At 37.9% G+C, this 21148-nt stretch overlaps 3 protein-coding genes across 3 annotated transcripts; 1 reads left to right on the top strand and 2 right to left on the bottom strand.

Moving 5' to 3' along the window:
• Positions 1–1025: 1025 nt before the first annotated feature.
• Positions 1026–1646, bottom strand: LOC103930248. Its single transcript, XM_009339549.2, has one exon. It carries the CDS (start codon positions 1644–1646, stop codon positions 1026–1028), a length of 621 nt encoding a protein of 206 aa, XP_009337824.1.
• A 7497-nt stretch (positions 1647–9143) lies between these two features.
• On the bottom strand, positions 9144–9847 carry LOC103930251. Its single transcript, XM_009339553.3, has one exon. It carries the CDS (start codon positions 9845–9847, stop codon positions 9242–9244), a length of 606 nt encoding a protein of 201 aa, XP_009337828.1. The 3' UTR covers positions 9144–9241.
• Positions 9848–14702: 4855 nt separating this feature from the next.
• On the top strand, positions 14703–21148 carry LOC103930252 (mediator of RNA polymerase II transcription subunit 33A). The gene is given in 16 exon segments (XM_048583471.1): positions 14703–15122; positions 15336–15446; positions 16052–16405; positions 16612–16900; positions 16902–16929; positions 17063–17154; positions 17245–17397; positions 17399–17539; positions 17541–17631; positions 17799–18009; positions 18091–18205; positions 18392–18553; positions 18717–18960; positions 18963–19376; positions 19571–19777; positions 19927–21148. Coding segments are annotated over 16 exon segments (3963 nt in total). The 5' UTR covers positions 14703–14868; the 3' UTR covers positions 21024–21148.

The following is a 21148-nucleotide window of genomic DNA, read 5'->3' as shown; positions in this document are numbered from 1 at the left end:
ATTGTGATTCTCGTTTGCAGCATTTGAGTTCATGTGAATAGAAACAAACCTCTATGAGACACCGCTTTCACTTGAAATTATAAATCTGGTGGTTCTCCTCAAAAGAAAGCACAGCTGTTATTTTTCGAATCTCTGCTAAAAAATGAATGTTCTTTCGAATGAAACAGATCTGAGTTTGTGTTTTCTTTTCTGTTTACTTTCCGAGGAAATCTTGGAGAATTTTATCAGCATTAATAAAATCTGTTACTTGAATGATTAGAAGTGATTGTTACGAAGGATTTGGGTTAAAATCAATATCTTCATCTCAAATCCAATGTCGACAGAGATGTCAAGGTAGTGGTATTCTAAATCAATAAGCGACGTCATGTGGGCAAATTATAGCATATGACGACGTGGAGACCACCACCACCTTGGATAACCGGTTCCATTTCTGTTTTTTTTTTTTTTTTTTGTTTCTCAAGTATCTAATCATCGCTGAGAGTATCGACTCATATTCCCAACATAGAAAAATCTGTCGGTGGGTAGCTTTTATGCTTTCCGGCAGAGCAGATTGTGCATGCAGCAAACCAGTTTATACCCGTGAAGTCGCTACCTCATTCCATGTTATCACATTAATGAGTTATTGAAGTTATGAATTTAATATATTGAAAACATGAGTTCAGTAAATTGGTATCATACTCAAATTTTTTAATCAATTGAAAGAACGTGATTTCTATATGAATTCAATATATTAGTATCACATTTATTTTTTACGACATAAAAGCCTAAATTAGAAATATAATATAACAAAATACGAATTTCCATATGGTTTATTCTGTTTTCATACATCAAAATCTATGATTAAGGGAAAAACTTCTAAAAAATGTAGATAATCCTATACTAATCACTCCCAATTAACTCCTAATCAAAACTCTAAACATTTACATGCTATTCTCTCCGTGATTTTGCTACAATCTGCACCTTCTCATGAATCATTCAGAAGCAGAACCAAGAAATAAAAATTCACACAACTCACAAGTTATCTATCACAACTTGGCCTTGATCTTGCAATCCTGTCTTTTCACCTTCATGTTCGGAAACCCAATCGTCAACTGGCACGCCGATAGAGCGACAGCATGCTTCTTGATGAACCCCAAGAACGTAATCCTACCCGGAATCCGGGTTTTCGTTTGGAGCATAATCTCACCCCCCAGCACATCACTGATCAATTTGCTCAGGTCGTTCGCCACCCGGTCCACCTGCAAAGTAAGCCGGCAGGGCAGCGTGGCGTTGCCCCTCGCTGGAACGTTACCCGGGTACAAATCCGCGTCCCCGACCTGTGTACCTTGGTAAAGAAGCAAAGTCTTTCCCGCGCCGTGCTTGAAGCTTGCGTAGTTTCGGTTCTGGACGTTGATCATGAGGTCGACGGTGATGTTGAGTTCGATCCGGACAGCGGGGAAGGTGACGCGAGGAGCCACGCCATCCACGGAGGCAGAGAGGATTTCAGTTTTCGGCTGTTTGGACTTGAAAACTGTTAGGGCAAGAATCAGGGCGATGAGGAAGAGTAGAAAGTTCAAGAACAGGATAACACCAATGGTAATGAGACATATGCGTTTTCGCTTGTTGGGTTTGTTGTGGTTGCTATTTTCTGTCATGGTGCTCGACATTTTTTAAAAGGGAGAGAGAGCTAGAGAGATCAGGAAACGGTAAGAGTGGGAGAGAGTGACTTATAGAGAGGAGTATTTAGGGTTTCAAGGTAGTTGGGGATAGTGACTTGGTTTAATGCTCGAATCCAACGGCCAGCTAACACAATTTGATTGTATATCTAACAACTACCTTGAGCTTCCCTGAGGCCACCCTCTTTTAAATGCTTTCCCACACAAACTTTTATTTATTTTTAACAAACCACCTTGAGTGTACCCTCACAATAAGCTAGTAATAATGTGAAAAATCGAACATAAGACTTCTCACTTACAAATGAAGAGTAATATCACTAAACTGTAGTACTAAGTGACATTTCCCCATGCAACTTATGTTTTACTTTTATCATATCTTTAATGGGTCTGCAATCCACAAACCCTTTAAACTTCCACACACCTCTTACTTTCTGTTGTCGGATCAAATAGATTGGAGAAGATCAAAGGATAAAAATTAATAAGAGGTGTGTGAAAAGTAAAAATGAGTATGTGAATAGCACCACCCATCTTTAATTTATGGGAAGAAGAATTCGATCTCGGAGCAAGCACAATTATATCTTGACTAACATATGTAATGGCTTATCAATTTTTTAAATTTACGGAGATAGAGATTCATATTAAGATGAAAATGAGAACATAGTGCTTTGTCTTGACCAACATGCTTAACCGCTATCTTGTCGACAAACCAAGTTTTTGGTTGCAGGTCTATGACCAACATACCTAACCAGCTAATCAACATCTGCATCAACAAACCAAATTTTCTGTTCTGCAATTTTGTTAAGCCCCTTCAATTTATCTCAAAGGCTTCGCATGTTTTCCTTAAATAGTGCATGCAATGCCTCTTAATTTGTTATTAAATTTCTGAAATCTAACTGTTATTGGTTATAACAGCAGCATATATTGCATATCTTAAAGAATTTTAAGGCGATTTCAAAGACAAGGGTAAAGATTGTGAGCAATGCAATGCAAAGAAGTGAAAACTTCACACGATCTTATTTGATATGAAAAAACGACAAGTGCATGTCATACATTGGTTCACATTACATAATATGTATAGAGTTCACGTAACTAAGTAAGCAATGAGGACTTTTGGGGGGAGAGTGTGCAATTTTGTAACAAAGTCCACCTAAGCAATTTAGACATCTATATATATCCCATGTTCGAAAAATAGCATATATTAGGATGGTTTAAAGTCTTTAACATTATTTTTAAAAGGTCGTTTGTAGGGACAATTTGAGTTGATAGAATCTTAACAATTGATATCAAATCATTTATGTTATCACACAATGTGGCCATCTCTACCAAATGGATGATTTTTGCGTAGCGTGACAAAGCGAAGAAAATCAGACGACGTTTTTAAAGCATATAGAACAAGAATCCATCAGAAAATTTATGAAAATCTCAAAATTGTTTATTAAAAATTATGAACGATAAATGTGATATTCTCAAAGTTATTTATTTATTTTAAAAGAAAATATCCACAAAACTTAAAATATTGTTTTTAGCTAGAAACAATATAACTCGGCAAAAAATGTCTGTGTTAGGGAAAAGTACTGAGTCTTACTCATGACGACACGGTTCTCTTCGAAACAACATGTCATGTAACCAAATCGGACACTAGAGTCCAAATTTACAAAACTTTGCTGACAAGTTGAAGCCTTTCAATCTGATCGTCGATCTACTTTGCCATCTGATGTGCATCAAACCTACCACAATTCATAAGTCACTTAGTATTATGGTCTAGTAGTATTCCTCTTCACTTGTAAGTGAGAGATTTTAGGTTCGATTCTCGCTAAAGGTAAATTTGAATCACATTATTATTAGCTCATTGTGAGGCTAAGCCCCAGCCCTTAGTGTAGATAATATTGTTTGATAAATAAATAAAAAATTAAAAAAAAAAAAAAAAAAAAAAAAAAAACCAAATTGAACCAATCTAATGAATTTTGTTGGAGTGTGAAAAACAACGCTTGACACAAGTTTAGTGTTACTTGCGGTGTTGGTTGGAATGCGACATGCTTCCACTCTTTGTTTTGTCTTATGTGTTGGAATTATGTTTTCCTTGTAACTTGTATAACGCAGCAAAGACACAAGACCTATGTGAAAATATATTCAGAATCTTTCCAAGAGGAACAAATATTAAGAAACTCGAAGATTATACATTTAGGTAAACATTGATGTTAAAATTGCAGGAGCCGGTGGAGACCACATCCATATGAAACTTGAACAATTTGATGAGCAAAGGTTTTAATCTGCCACATATTTTGATGTACATGTTGAAGGGCAAGGTACCAGCACTAGTACAAAAAATACTTTGCACGACGTATTCGTTGCGCAAAGTCAAAAAACATTGCGCAAAAATTATCCCAGCGAACCTTCGTTGCGTACCAACCGTCGTGCCAAGGTAGTGACAATAGGGTTTGCGCGACGAAGAAGTAACCTACGTCGTGCAAAGTGGTTTTGCGCCACTCAAGTTCTACGTCGCGGAAAGACACTTTGTGTGATGCATTGGGTGATGCGTCACGCAAACAATCTTTGCGTAACTCCTTGGTTGGTGCGTCGTACAAAGTATGTTTGCACAATGACCCCATTGTCACGTTGCACAACTTATATTTAAAATAAATAAATAAAATACATACTACTTTCCGGTTGAGTGGATTACATGGCCCCTTGAGCGACATAAGACGTACTACTTTCCGCTTGAGCAGCAGACCCCAATGTAATGCCCGCTTAAGCGACCTAATATTGTTTTTTTGACAATTCCAGGTACATCTACAAGGTAAATACCACCTTGATTGCCTTCGTTATTTGGAACTGTTTTGCTTGGTTGGAACTGTTTAACTCTTTTTATTCCATAACTCAAAACTGATTTTTTCTTTTAGGGGTGTGATATCCACATACTTCATTTTACTTCTCACACACCTTTTTAATTTCGGCCATCGGATTGGATGAATTAAAGAAGATCAACGAACAAAAATTATCAAAGGATGTGTGAGAAGTAAAATGAGATGTGTGGATAACATACCTCTTCCTTTTATTATCTCTATTTTCCTTATGAGCCATGATCTGGTGGTAGATGCAAATTGGGACGCTTCCCTTCAATTATTTCAACATTTGTATTTCATGTGAAACAATTTAGTATCAATTTTTTTTTTATTTGGTCATTTTTTCTTGAGAAAATTGATGGTTTAATTAGCACCTTGAATCTTGATAATGTTTGTTATTATTTTGTTTTCTTTAATAAAAAGAAGAGAAAGGCTGGTTTACGTGAATGTAAATATTAAATGGATCTCAATAAAATTCACAACATTTCAATTTAAAAACTGCATTAAATCATAATTTCAGCTTAACAATTCCCCTATAGACAAATTACAGTACATTATGAAAAGAATTGGTTTGCAGTTTCTGCCTCCCAAACTGATTAAGTGATGGGAAAAAAGTCGTTGACTTTGCGCGACGAAGACTGGTGTTGTGCAAAGCTGTTTTGCACGACGTAAGTGCACCTCCATTGCGCAAAACGGCAAAACAGCTTTGCACTATGCCAATCTTCGTCGTGCAATGTTGGGAAAAAAAAGTAAACATTCTTGGTTTGGCGCCAAAATCTTGCACAACGCACATGAGGCGTCACATAAATGGCCTTTGTGCAACGGAACTTTGTTGGCGTCGCGCAAAGTTCCGTTGCACAAAGGACGTTTGCGCGACGTCTCCTGTTTAGCATCGCGCAAACATACTTTGCGCGACCAAATTTGCTCTGTTGCGCAAACATGTTTTTGTACTAGTGCATCCAACACATCTGAACGAACTATAGTTCGCTTAGATGTTTCATGGATTTGTTCACACCCCTCGACACCTTCCTCCCTCTATATGAGCCTCTCCCACCACTACGCTCTTGTACACCAACAATGACGTGGTGTTGGCGTACTTGAAGGCCACATTGTTAACTTATGGTTGATGAAGGATAGATTCACATCGAGACTAACTTGGAAATGTTATAATGCGACATGTCGAGATGTCTTAAGCCACAGAGTCCACCATGGTTAAGGGGTGTTTCCATGTACACTGTCATGAAAAGATCAGCACTGTAGCTGATATTAGAACAAGAACTAAGCCCACTGCCGGGGCGTTGTATATGAGTCGGACCATTTTGTTTTTTAATCACTTCTTACATACTATACGTTGAACATCTTTTAGTTGGAGACTCATCTTGAAGAAGACAGCTTAATTTAAATGCTTAAATTTCTCTCATTTGCCTTGCATGTCTTCCTAAACTTTGCATAACCTTTCTCGCTAATTGTTATCAAATCGTTCAACTATAACTGTAGCTTGAATAATGCAGCATGCTTAAATCACATTGTTGTAGCATATATGTGGATTATGCCAGTTGGTTAGGACAGTGTGTCCGTCACTTAACATTGTTTAAAGTGATCTTTCCAAAAAACATATTTCATATGCTTAAAAGAACTTTTAAAGATACAATAAGAAAGAAGCGCAAAAGTTGTGTTTGATGTAATAATTTCTAGATCTTATAATCTTATTTAATGAGAAGAGCTGAAAACTACAATTATTTCTCTATCAAATTTGAAGAAAAAGAACAAATTAGAACACTAAACACATTTTCTTAACCCATGAGAACAATAAAAAAGAATTGTAGCTTTTTATGTGTGCTATGCGCACCTATGGTCCCCAATAGTCTTGCTTCGGATATCGATTTCAAAACCGCACAGCCTGGTGGAGATCACACCAACCTTAGCCATTCCAAAAACCTTCACTTTTCCGGGGACTTTGGTGAAAGTGTTGAAGGGCATCCTGCCCGCCAACAGATCAAAACTAACCTCGGGGTTTCTTTGAAAATGATCAGCCAAAGGGGTGAATGTAACATTCGTGTTTATGGTGGCTCCCGGCGCCATATTTCCTATCTCTATAGCTGCCTCACCAACGTTCACGCCCTTGTAGAACAAGACTGCAGTGCCCTTGGTGGGCTTGAAGACCACCTTGTTCTGGTTCTTGATGGAGAGAGACATATCCACAGTGATGAGTTTAGGCGCCTGGTGAGAAATGTCTAGGTTTCTTAAGACCACTGCATCCACTCGGGTTATGGGGTCCTTTGGCCTGTACTTCGTAAGGCCTAGGATCAGCATTATAAAAAATATGGCCAGAAGAACCCCGTGCACTGCCAGGGCAGCTGCCAGTAACGGCTTTTGTTTCAGCATCGTTTTTAGCTTGGATAGCTTCAACTCCATACTTTATTCTTGTTCTTGCTATATTTTCAGAGCGACTTTGGTTTACTTGCTGGTTTCAACCTTTTTCTTTATATACTTTTCTCTCATTTGGCTCGCATGTCTTCCTTAATTTAGGCATGCCCAACCTCTCCCTCTATCATTAATTTTTCAATCCCACCATATCTTGGATTCGGCATGCTTATATGTATTTCACCCCAGAAAAGAAATGGTAGCATGGATGTCTAGCAATATGAACATAGACCAAATACACATAACTTTGCAGAATAGGTAACAAAGAATCGGCCACCATTATACATTTCAAGTAGTAGAGATGTAGGACTAGTGGATTTGAACAAAGAAAAAAAATGAAGGGGTGGCATTGGATTTGAACAAAAACAAAAAGGGTGGCATTTGATTTGCTACTAGAAAATAGGGGTTGCCTTACGAAACCTTGCCCTATGAAAACAAATTTGTCGGTTAACAAACATTTACTCGACGAAACAGCCAGTTTGTAGGACGATGGTCAACATTTAGGGTTTACTGAAAATTTTTAGGAGACGGAACAATGTGGTAGGGCAAGAATGAATCCGTTGGGCAAGGTTTTGGGGCCAAGGTTTTGAGCAAGGAACCACACTGACGTGTTAAAAAACGAGTGGAAACGCTGGGCGTGCTTAAACAATTTCAAGCCGATCGAGCTTGAAGGCATTATTGAAGAGACGGGTAAATATCGTGCTGCTCGATGTGTCAATGCAGCAGGGTAAAGAATTTCTGAACTTGCTATCAAAGTTCACAACTTCGTGTCATGTAGGATTGCGCTTACATATTGTTTGGATCCGATTTTGCACGCACTTGGCCCATATACTTTAAGATGTTGGATGAAAGAAATAATAAAAATCATGATTGATTTTTGAATAAAAATTGAATCAATCGCATAATTAATTTAAGTTCAGAATCCTAGTCAAAGACGGCGTGACTTGACGGCGGTAGAATTTTAGCTGAGAATAATTCTAAGTATTTCCAAAGAATATGTTGAAGAATTGAAATATTATCAAAATTATATCATTCGGTAGATTTGGCCATCACGAAATTCATCCCTATAAATACAAGAGGGTTAGCAACGTAGAGAGCCCCTTCAACTCAACAAACAACTAAAATGCTCTACGCGAAACCCGTTTCACACCACTGAGAAAAATACTAACGATCCTAACCTTCTCATCTCCTAACCTTCTCATCAACATTCAGTTTGGATTAACAACAATGTGTTAACAACCGGAGACATCTTTGGTTTGAATTAACACTGGAACCTAAAATCAAGCGATCGAGAAACATCTTCAGTTTGGAGTAACATCACTGTTTTTGTTTTAGTTGGTTATCTATCCAAGTTTCGGCGGACGAAGAGTTTTCATTTTTTTGCCAAAAAATGTCACTTCATTAATTGTTTTCCCAGCTAAGTGAGGTGTTATTAGGTTATTTCATGTGCAACACATTGAAACCCGAACAGTTTATTAAACTTTGCAATATCTAGCAACCTAGTCTTCAGGTTCTAGAACCCTAGGCTGAGAGGTGTTCCTCCCCCCGACTGTAGTCACTCAAGTGCAAAAGTCAGCAACACATTTGACAATACCAACATCACCACATCTATTCTACTTGCCCAACCAAGCTCGGTTGCAAGTTGACACGCCCACATTCACAAGAAGAACGTAATTAACTCATAGTTAATCGGCTTGCGTACCATGTAAGCTTTTATAATTTAAGGTCAGCACATATAATTATCTCATTTTATAAAGATATGTTTGGTCCTTTTAAAATTTATGTTAAAAGAGTATGAATCCAACGGAAGTAAAGTTGAAGACTTAAGCAAATCTGGTCACAACTCTTATGAGCAATTTTTGAGCAAATTGTTTCATTCTTTAATGGACTTGGTTTAGCATGAAGAAATTAAAGGAATGGCAAAGATTGCAAGGCTGAGTCTCAAATCGAACAAGGTTGATCCTGACCATGTATACCTGTTCATACTTTATAAATCTACAAACATGAATAGCTCGAACGAATTTTGTAAGCTCCACAAACATGAATAGTTAGAGTTAACTCACTCGCGTGCACGACTTATCCTAATATTTCTTGGAAGATATTGAAATAATCCATTTTATTCGGGAATCAGTAAATATCATTTAGCCTAGTACCAAAATCTATGAATAGATTCATAATCATACTATAAAGTGCACTAAAATATAGGTGTAGCAGCAACCGGTGAGGGGCAAATCTGTAAATTAAGCTCGCACAAGCAGACAACCGTAAAAATTCCAGTAAATAAGAACATCCGATACGGCAAGCAAAACAAATAAAAAATCATAACTTCGTCTTGTGTGTGCAGCGTTGCTCTCCAACAGTGCGGTTACCGACATCGATACTGAAGTCGCAGGAGGAGGTGGAAACGACATGAATCTTAAAGATCCCCAAAACGATGACTTTCCCGGAGATTTTGGTAAAAGTATTCAACGGCAGCGTTCCGGCCCGCACGTCCGAAAAGAGCTCCGATGATTCCCCCAGCAGCCGATCCGCCATGATGGTCAGCGTCACGTTCATGGGCTTCGTCTGGTCCGCGGATATCTCGCCCGATCCGATTTGGGCCTCGCCCACCTGGATCCCCCGGTAGTTCAAAGAAGCGGTGCTGTTTTTGTACTTGAACCCGACTTTATTCGGATTTTTCACGGATAGATCCACGCCCAGGGTCAAGTTCACGTCCACGCTGACACGTGGAATGTTGAGTGACACATCGAAGTCCTTCAGAACGGCGGAGTTGACCGTCGTTGTGGGATTCTTTGCCTTGAACACCGTCAGGCAGAGGATCACGAGTACGATCGTTGCGACTAAGGCGGCAGCTGTAGCCGCCAGGCAGACGTTTCTGCACGTCCGGCGGCGTGGGGAGGCATCCCCACCGTACGCTGCTTTCATTGATCTCTCTGAAATTGCTCGACTGCCAAAAGATAGGATCGTTTTGTGATCGTCTTTTGTTTAAAGGTGGAAGCTTTTGGTGGTGGGTTGATTTGGGGAGGATGCCTTCAGTGTTGAGAGCCGACTAATCTAGCGGTTTGAGCCCACAATAGCTCCAAGACGTGTTAATGGGGGTTTTGGGACGCTTTCAGACCTACCCGGCCTAATTGGTTAATGGTTATAAAGTGGGTTTCATTAGTTAAAGTTGGTTTTATTTTACTTTAAGCCGATTTGGGTTCATGATACATTTTTAGAAAATGAACGACGTTACAGGTCAAACTCATAATTTTGTTGTGATATACAATGAATTTTAGTCATTCAGTGTCGTTTCAGTCTTCAAAACATAGTTTTAATCTATGCAATATAATCAGACTTTTCAGTTTCCGTTCGATTAACGACAATTAAAATCGTTTTAGTTATCAAAGTTCTTTGAGTGGTTCCAAGCTATTGTAATTCTTTATTTAAGTCATTGGATGCATCAAGTATTTGCTATTTTTTCTTGTGAATATATTTGTTGATGTGTATGACCTCTTCGTTATGTTTGAGATGATATTTCTTCGTTGTTTCTTATCTTAAAAAAAAAGAGAGATTATATAAATTTGCAATACATTAAGTTGGCTAAAAGTGCAAGACGAAATTAGTCAATATAAAATAAATAATTATGAAGATATTATGTAAAGGGCTGTCTGATTGAAAGCTATATCTTTAACGATTGAAGCTAGGATTGTCACTGTGTACGATTTTTGTTCAACAGATTTCTATACTTACCAAACTTTATCAATGTATTAACTTGTAAGTAGGGGGATGATATCAGTGATTGTGATCTTAATATTTATGTTTAGAGTATGTGAGTAGGCCATCCTGAGTAGGCTCCGACATGTTTAAACTTCAAATTTTAGTTATATTTGTAACGTAACACAACTAGAATTTTCTTTTCATTATTGTTTTTGTGTTTAATTGAGTGAAACAATTAGATTTGTTGGTGGCCTCTTTCGTATCGATATAGAGTCATTCACTGCTAGGAGTTAGTTTTGCGTATCCTGTCGATATTTTGTGTTATAGTTAGTGACATAAACGCAGGGTCAGTTCAGAGATTTTTGAGGTCCGGGGTGACGTAAAAAAATGTGCCCTCATTTCATATAAAAAAAAATATTTGTTTTCACACTTAGTACATTGATAAAATTATATTTAGAAAAATACTTCAAACTCAATAATTTAGAAACATGGAATAATTAATTTATTTTGTATCAAGAGAAGGAAACTAAAAAACTTTGGACTTTCAAGTAGATAGATTATAAGTTTTGTTTTCCATCTGAACTTTTAAAGTGTTTTTGTATAAATCATGAGTTATTTTTTCTTATTTACTAACCTTGTCAATGTAAGACTAAAAAAATATTAATGTTTTTGAGTCTTTAAGGATGTGTATAAGTAATGAATGAACATTAAATTAAACATTTTTATGACACGTAATATTATTTGCAAATTTGGTCTAAAAATTTAGTTTACACATTACTGTTTATTGAAGATTAGACTTGAATTAGAATGAATATTTAAAATAGCAACCCACATAGCTACTAGCTAGTAAATAAATTAACAACCAAACAAAAATTTGTAAAAATTGAAAAAAATAAACATGCACATATCATTTCGAACTTAGGACCTCTCGTTAATTTTAAACAACAAAAATCATTGCTTCTAATTAAACTTCTTGATCATTTAGCCAAATTTTATAACTTTATACTGTTATGAAAATAAATTTGTAAAAATTAGAATGCAAATAAGTACACATAGTGTTTTGAACCTAAGACCTCCTTATTCATTTTAAACAACAAAACCACCGGTTCTAGTTAAATTTCTTTGTCACTAAACCAAATTTTATAAATTTATACTCTTATAAAAACATATATAAATATACCACCCTAATAATTTTGATACCCCTAATTTTTTTAAGCCCGGACAGTCGTTCTGCCTACATTGGACCTGGGCCGGGCTTGCATAAACGTTTCCATTCACCTACACTAAAACACTTTAAAATGGTTGTGCCAACTAGTAATGCCACCAAGCAGCGAAAACGCAAACCACATATTTTAGAAGATAAGATAACTCAAACTACATGTTTGAAGGGATTTATTGACCGTTGAAAAAATGTGAAGAAAAACAAAATTTCTTTTCAAGATGAAAGATTTCCACTTTCAAATTTGTTTCTTGAAATTGCGTGTCTAACCGTGTTTTTTTTTTCATTCGTTAATTGTCAATTCACACACAATGCATTGTTGTTTGAAAGCTCCCAGAATACCAACTTCATGGGATCATGGGATATTTGCATCTGCGGTTTAACTCATCATGCCTCCTTTTGAACTATTTAAAAAAGGGTTAAAGCCCTAGTCAACAATTCTTAAGATTATATAAAATACTTAGAGCTAGTTTGATATCGTTGTGCTTTTTAAGAAAAACTACTTATGTTGTGGTGTGAGAATAAATAACTGTAAAATAAAGTTGTTAAGTGTTTGATAAACTTTGTTTTTTTTTTTTTTTTGTACAAGTGCTTTGAATATGTTAAATGACTAAAAATGATTTAGCACTTAATGCGATATAATAATTGGCAAAGACAATAATGTAGGCCAAAGGTTGTAATTTTGTTAAACATCTGAGGGTATGCTTGTCATTTGAAAATTTCATTAAATGACCATTGATAACTATGCATTCGGAGGTATGCTTGCCATTTGAAATTTTGCCCTTTATTAAATAATGTAGGGCAAAGGTTGTAATTTTGTAAAACATCTGGAAGTATGCTTGTCATTTGAAAATTTCATTAAATGATTACTATGCTTTGAAAAAAAAAAAAAACATTTTTTTAGAAGCATGGCCATGCTTATGCTTTTCTACTTTCATTGACAACATTTATTTTTTTTCCATAGCACTACAATCCCAAACCAACCCTTAATACTTGTTTAGAAGTGCTTTTATATATTGAGCATCACCTCTGTTCACAAGCGCTTCTATTAAAAATGTCCAAAAAATTAATGAGAATTCAAATGCTTTATTTTTCTTATTAAAAGGAGGACAACTGATGTCTAATCACGATTATCAATCCCTTCGGCGTCCAGAGGAGGCTAGTTGGGAATTTCACCCTAGCTGTGACCACAATTAAGCAGATTCACAGCTTACAAAATATCGAACGTAGGACCTCCCACTTTTTTTCTTTAGAAAGCCGTTGTTAGCACTCTGATGGCCCACTTGTTGTGGTTAAAAATTCAAATGCTTTTTCAAAAAAGCAATTTGAAATAAACACTCACAACTTCTTATGACAAACGTTGTTAAAGGCGTTCTTTATTTTCTAAAACTGTTTTTAGCTATTTTATCAACATGTAACATGCTCTTGTTCATAAGGGACTTTCATATGCTTTTAGATTATTTTGGGCCTAATTGGATAGAAACAAAAAAACCCATGTCTTTCTTGGGCTTCTGTTTGTTGGACTACAAGGCTTCTTTTTCTGTTGACACCTAACCCTTACAGCACATAAAGATATAAAGACATCGACAGAGGACAAGGACACATAACAACACACATGCACGACATGTAACGCAAATTGCAACCGTTATTCCATCGCAGGGGCCGTTAGGACACCGACCTCTCGAACTCTCCAATCAACTCAATGCCTTTACCTTTGCATTTTGCTCAATTAATTGCAGTTGGGCAAAAGCAAAATCTCGATGCTCTCAATTTTCATGGCGGGCAGATCGAAGCTTAACAAGTTTTCAGTAGATTGGTGAGAAATTTTTGATTCATTGGCATTTGGGCTTGAAAATTGAATCAAATGATGCATTTTTGAGCAACTTTTATGTTGATCGGTGGTCTATGATTATAAATTAATTTTTATGTTAATGATACGGTGATCTATGACTACAAATTAATGTTGGTGATACAATATTAGCTGGACGTTTATGTTGATGATACGGTGATCTATGATTACAAATTAATTTTTAGACTTTTTAGTCAAAATAATCTTTGAAATTAGTATAAATCTTCACCTTGGTCATTGAGATTTAAAATCAATAGAACTGATCATTGAGTTGTTTACCATTAATCATTTTGGCCATTCCGTGAAAAGTTATGTTAAATAAAGAGTAAAATGACAAAAAATACTTTCAATGCAATTATCAACGGACCAAAATAATTTGACAAAAAATTAAGGCTCTTTTGTCATTTTGATCTTTATTTAATAGAGATTTTTCACGGAACGACTAAAATAATTAATGGGGACAAACTCAGGAACCACTCAGGACCAAAGTGAAGACTAAAGTAAGAAGTTATGCTCATCACAGTAACCATTTTATTTAAAAGCCTTATTTTAAATATTATATTACTGACACAAAATGACATAATAAAAGTCTTTTTCTTACATGAAGAAGAGAGAGGTTTCAATATGTCTGAAACACAACCAGTATACCATGTATTACTATACAATTAAAAATAATAATTTTTCTAGTGTTCTTGTATAATAACATTTCCTGTTAACACTGTATTTTTGTCGGAGTATGATTATTTCCCTCTTTTTTCTCCTTCCTTTCCCTCCTCTCCTATTTGAACAGTTACGGTTAAGTCACGTCAACATCTTATATTAATTTTATATAAAAAGAGAAAAATAAAATAAAGAATGTGAGAGAAATAAGGAAAGATAATAAAAAGAAGAAGGAAGAGAATTCTAGTCCATTTTCGTGACAGTGAAAATTGAGTTTGAGGTGAGGAGTGCGTGGTTGTGGTAGGTGCCCCTACATCTTTGCACACAAAATTATAGACACTAATTTATTGCCTAACAACCCTTCCCCTCCCTTCCCACAAAAATAATCACGCAGTTATGTTTTGTGAGCGGCAGCAGCAGGAGGACTGTATACATGGGCAATTTTTAATTATAAATTTGAGAAAATCCAAAACAATATGGATTTGATAAAAAAGGGTGGAACTTTGCAGGTCCATTGGAATGGGGAGTGAACTGCAGCGGCGGGTGGCGGAGCTGGTGTCGGCGGCCAAGCAGAGGGAGACGGAGAGCCCGGTGGAGTGGGCCGTGGAAGTGGGGAAATGGGTCGAGGCAGCTCCGAGCACTGAGTTGGCGGAAGTGTTGGTATCCCAACTCTGCTTCCAACACAACCGACCTTCCCTTTGGAAGTTTCTTGACATTGCTCTCTCCTCCGGCCTCCTCTCCCCTCCCCATGTCCTCTCCATTTTGTCTTCCAGGTACTCTACACTTCCCCTACTCACTGCATTTTTTTTAATTATTTTCACGATTTTGACACTCATTTTTTAGCCTCGAGCACTCGAGAGTCCGCAAAAGATTATAAAATATTCAATTTGGAGCGCAGTCTGCTAAAGGGGTTGAAATTCGCTACCCGATTAACACATTAGCAATGTTATCATGTTTTTGTTTGATTGGATGATTTTGTGTCACAGGGTGATTCCGAATAGATGGTCTCAACCAGAAGCTTATAGACTCTATCTTGAACTCCTGAGAAGATATGCATTTTCATTTGGTCCACTTTCTGGTGATGTTTCCAAAGAAAAGTGAGTTTACGGATCTCATGTTGTGCTCTTTTTTGATTAATTTCATGTCTGCCTGATGCCATTGTGGTTTAGAACTTTAGATGGTTTGAGTTGGTGGAAAAGTTTGCATCTTGGTCGGTTTAGACGGTTTAGTCTCTATGCATTGTCGAACTTGGTGGAAATGTTCCGCCTTGGTTTAGATGGTTTAATTTCGTTTCATTGTATAATGCTCTATTTTGATTAACTTTCTGTTTGCCCAACGCCACTGTGGTTTAGATGGTTTGATATGGTGGAAGTGTTTGCGTTATGGTTGGTTTAGATGGTTCAATCTCTATGCCATTTCGAAACTTGGTGAACATTTTCTGTCTTGGTTTAATTTTGTTTCATTTTATTATGCTCTATTTTGATAAACTCTCTGTTTGCCTAATGCTATTGTGGTTTAGATGGCTTAACTCTATTCATTTTCGAACTTGGTGGAAAGTTTGCTTCTTGGTTTAGATGGTTTAGTTTGGTTTCGTTAACACAAGTCAAAATGTTTGGGAAAGGGAAAACCGACATTGTTAGCATGGTTTTTTCACTCAATCAATTGAATGAACTGCTGAAACTTTCATTCTTCTGTTTTGCAGGATAATGGAATCCATTGATGTTGTCCTTGAGCTTTCTCAGACTTATAAAGTTCGTGTTGTGGAGCTTGGACATGCATTGGTCTTGTTCTTTTTCAGTGTAATCAGTAGCTTGATTGACAGTACGTTGGATGATTGGGGATTCAAAATGACATCCCGAAAGAGGCCGAGATCAGATTTTGGAGGTGCAGACTACAGTGATATGGAAATTGATTCCAGGGAAAGTAAGAATTTCAAAATTAAAGAACATCGTGAACGGATAAGGAAAATGAATTCTTTTTTGGCCATAGAGGTGCTGGCGAAACTAACTGAAAGCAGAAAAGCTTTGGTTCTGCTTCGACTTGTTCACTTGAATATGTAAGCGTCTCATTCATAATATTTCTCACCTTCAATTTGCCGATGCAGTCAGAATCCAACCATGCAATATTGACAGTTCACGTTATTTAATAATTTTCTTAATTGTTCTGTCAGTGCACTAAAAACATTTAGATGAAAAAGGATGCATGTTGATTGTCGACAGAGACTAATAATTAATTTTTTGTCTAATCCACTTCTATTCATAGGCCTGAAATATTCAATGGCCTCCTGAAGAGGCTACGATTTCTCGAAGGACGTCAACTTGCATCCTCAGATTTGAGTTCTGCAGTGGAACCACTGGCAAGATTATCTGCCAACATTCAAAGAGTCTCAGGTTTTAAATACCAGTTAAATAAGCGCAAGCTAATTGGGATGCTTCTTGATAGTGGGTCTCAGAAGCCAGTATTCCACTGCAACCCAGGATTTGGTCATTCCACTTGTTGGGTTTGTTTCGATATATACATGGAAAATGCAATGGATGGAAAGCAACTTTCCTATTAAATCAGTCGTTGATATACTTGCAGGTATAGTCCCTTTGAAGAGTCTCAAATGAATATATGTATGCATGCATGCATGTCTGACTTTAGTTCCGATTGAATTAAGAAAAGAAAACTGCAAGAAATTCAATTAATTCTTGATTTCACTGACCTAATGCAGAAGGAATCATGACGCTGCAAGTATTTAACCAGGCAAGCTGGCAAGAAACCTTCCTAGCACTCTGGCTCTCAGCTCTTCGACTTGTGCAACGAGTTGAGACTACTCCATGTCAGCATATATTTTAGAAAGGAAAAAACAAAATAGCATGGATAGTTAATTTTGCCTTCATTCTTCTTTTGCAGGAACGTGACCCTCTTGAAGGCCCTATACCACATCTTGAGTCCCGTCTTTGTGTTCTTCTGTCTATTGTCCCCTTGGCCATTGCTAACGTTTTGAAGGATGAGACCAAGTTGAATTCCTCTTCTATTAAGGGAGATACTGTGTCTGGGAACACTGGAGAATGGATATGGACACAAAATGGATGGTAAATCTAATACTTCAAGGAAACAGGGCCTGATTTCTTCTCTCCAGGTCCTTGGAAATTTCTCTGGCCTCTTGTGCCCTCCTTCATCAGTCGTGGATCCAGCTAATATTGCAGGCAACGAAAGCAGCTCGCTTTGTATGTAATTCCAAGAATGAAAAGGATACATCAGGTGCAGGCAGTGGTGGTGACGTCTGTATCAAAGCAGGTTTATTTTAGAAATCTGTCTCACCGCTCATTTTGATTTGATATGATTAATTCATGTTTTTTATTCGTGGATCTCATATTAAAGAAAAAGTGTAAACATGCATCCTGCTACCTGTCTCTGAATTTGGTTCCGGTAATAATTTTGCAGTTGGCTCAAATGTTTTTCAGGTGGTGACATGAGGCACCTTATTGTGGAAGCTTGCATTGCAAGAAATTTAATTGACACATCAGCATATTATTGGCCCAGTTATGTGTCTGCATCCACGATGTCACCGTCAGACACATCACCAATTCAAAAATCCCCTTGGTCAACATTCATGGAAGGAGAACCGCTGAGGGATTCCCTAATAAACTCCCTTATCACGACACCAGCTTCTAGGTACAATGAAAAACATCTTAAATTAGTTGTAATACGAGCTGATCTTTAGCTGATTATTTTCTCCTCGTTCTCCCGTTCAAGTTTAGAAGAGATAGAGAAGTTATATCATACTGCACTAAATGGGTCTGAGGAAGAGAAGGCAGCCGCTGCAAAGATCCTATGTGGTGCATCTCTCAGAAGTGGATGGAACATTCAGGTTGAAAAAGCATACAGTAATGCTGGACATTTTACATTTGACTATTTTTCAAGTCCTATTTTTCTTGAAGAGCGTAATGGTGCCTTTTACCTCCTGTTGTTCTTCAAATTTTGACAATGTTATGGCTTTTAAGAAAATTATTATTAAGAGAATTACATTTGGATCCCTGAACTTTGCCGCTTTCAGGAACATGTTGTGCACTTTGTGGTGAAGCTTCTTTCTCCTCCTGTACCTACCAATTATACTGGACCAAGAAGTCACTTAACTGACCATATGTCAATGCTGAGTGCCCTCCTTTTCGGAGCTTCCTATATTGATACAGTTCACATTCTTTCTTTGCATGGTAAGGTGAGTGAAATAGTCTCATTTTACAGAAATTGATATCATAGAATTATTTAAACTTGGCACGCGTTTCTTCTCATAAAGCTCTTCTCCCTATTTGATTCAATTAAGTCACATGAAGTTGAAGTTCCGGCGTTCTTATGGCTCCAAAAAAACTCTGTTCATACAGGTCCCTGAAGTTGCAGCTTCTTTAATCCCGCTTTGTGAGGTCTTTGGATCACTTAAGCCTACATCAAATAACAAATCAAGCATGGGTGATGAGTCCTCCATTTACATGGTCTTTTCTTTGGCATTTCTTTTTCTACTTCGTCTATGGAAATTTTATAGACCACCTCTTGAGCAATACATTACGGACAGAGGAGGACCAGTTGGAGGTGTGCTGACGTTGGAGTATCTTTTGTTATTGCGCAATGGCACATTGCACCTGCTGGGGATGAGACAAACAGCAGTGGGGATCAGCTTGAATCATCACCTGTGGGACCTATGTGCATTGATTCTTATCCAAAATTACAAGCCTGGTACCGTCAAGACAGATCTTGTATCGCTTCAACACTTTCCAGTCTATCTAGTGGAAATCCTGTCCATGAAGTTGCTAATAAGATATTAAGTATGATTTACCGGAAAATAACTAGAGTTGGGGCCCCACCAAGTAACTCTTCTGGACCATCAAGCGCCAGTATTAGTGGCTCCCCTGCAGATACTGGAGAGGATTCGTGTCAGAGACCAATGCTTCCTGCTTGGGAGGTATTGGAAGCCATTCCTTTTGTCCTTGATGCCATTTTAACTGCTTGCGCCCATGGCAGGCTTTCATCTCGGGACCTGACAACAGGTTAGTCGGATGCTACTGCACTTGTCAGTTGAGGCTCATTATATGGTTTTAGCTTTTGTTTCTAAACTCTGCTTCTTTCATCAGCTGATGAATGTGTAACTTTATGGATACTGGGAAAAAAAATTAGGGTGTTTAGTTTACTTTTTAAATTTTAGATGAAATTCCTTCTAATGATCCCTTAAATGCTTTTGCAGGCCTGAGAGACCTCGTTGAGTTTCTGCCTGCTTCTCTTGCTGCCATTATTAGTTACTTCTCTGCAGAAGTTACTCGTGGTATATGGAAACCAGTGCCTATGAATGGAATAGACTGGCCTAGTCCAGCAGTGATTCTTCAGTCAGTTGAGTCTGAAATAAAAGAAATACTTGATGCTGTTGGTGTCAATGTTCCGAGCTGTACCTCTGGTAACTAAACTTCATTTGTCTTCGTATTCTTAGTAGAATTCACAGATGCTCTTAGAGATTGATAATGATTGTTCAATTTACGTAATGTCATACTCACCGAAGAATATCTTTTGCATTTCCAACACTAAAACCCTTTTAATGCCTTGCAGGGATTTCAACCGCAATGCTCCCACTTCCACTGGCTGCTCTTGTGAGTTTAACCATTACTTTTAAACTCGAGAAGAGCGGTGAATACGTCCATACTGTTGCTGGGCTGGCCTTGGAGAACTGTGCATCAGGTTGTTGTTGGCCTAGCATGCCTATTGTAGGCTGTTTGTGGGCTCAAAAGGTCCGCCGCTGGCATAATTTCATTGTTGTATCAACTTCTCGCTCCGTATTTAGACAAAACAAAGATGCTGTTGCACAGCTTCTGAGAAGTTGCTTCTCCTCATTTCTTGGCACGCCCCATGCTTCAACCTCTTCGTTGTCCAGTCAAAGCAGTGTGAATGGTCTGTTGGGTTTTACCATCGCAGATATTAATGCTCGTCCTTCCGTGGCACCTGGGTTTCTATACCTGCGCTCTTGCCGGACAATACACGTTGTCCAATATGTGAATGATGTGATTGTAGGACTAGTGGCAGAGTATGCTGTGAAATTAGTCACCAGATGTGCAAGAACGGACTCCCCTCGTTTGAATTCTAGTCAGGTATCACAGTGCCTAGCCATTGCAAAGACCAAGGAAGTGGCCTCACTTGGTGCAAGTCTCTTGTGTGTGACAGGCGGAGTCCAGTTGGTTCAAGAACTGTACCGGGAAACCATCCCAAACTGGTTGCTCTCGTCAAAGGAAGAGAGACACGGGGAGGCAAATGCTGTGTCCCGTGTAATGGAGGGGTATGCGATGGCATATCTGGTGATTCTGTCAGGCTCAATCGAATGGGGCATCGGAGACAACTTGCCATCATGGACACTCTCAAGACGAGCGAGGGTTGTCGGGATCCACATGGACTTTCTGGCAGGGGCATTGGAGGGGAACATATCGCTTGGTTGTCATCCGGCTACTTGGAAAGCTTATGTTTCGTGCTTGGTGGGTTTGATGGTGAACTTTGCTCCGGTGTGGATACGAGAAGTGAAGGTGGAGACGTTGAGGAAATTGGCCGGCGGACTGAGAGGGTGGCACGAATGTGAACTAGCCCTTTCGCTTCTCGAAAGAGGCGGGGCTTCGGCCGTCGGATCTGCCGCCGAATTAGTAGTAAATGTACTGGACTGAGTCTGAATTTAAACACATTTCAAGATGTAGACCTTTTTACAAGGAAAAAAAAAAAAAGAAAAGAAAAGAACATCGAACATGATAAAATAAAAGAGCTAATTACAAAGTGCATAATCGTTCGACAA

The sequence above is a fragment of a genome, unplaced genomic scaffold, assembly GCF_019419815.1.
Source record: "Pyrus x bretschneideri cultivar Hongxiangsu unplaced genomic scaffold, Pyrus_bretschneideri_v1 Contig2, whole genome shotgun sequence".
NCBI lineage: Eukaryota > Viridiplantae > Streptophyta > Magnoliopsida > Rosales > Rosaceae > Pyrus > Pyrus x bretschneideri.
Note: the sequence above shows the minus strand (reverse complement) of the source record. Positions and strands in the feature narration are given on the sequence as shown.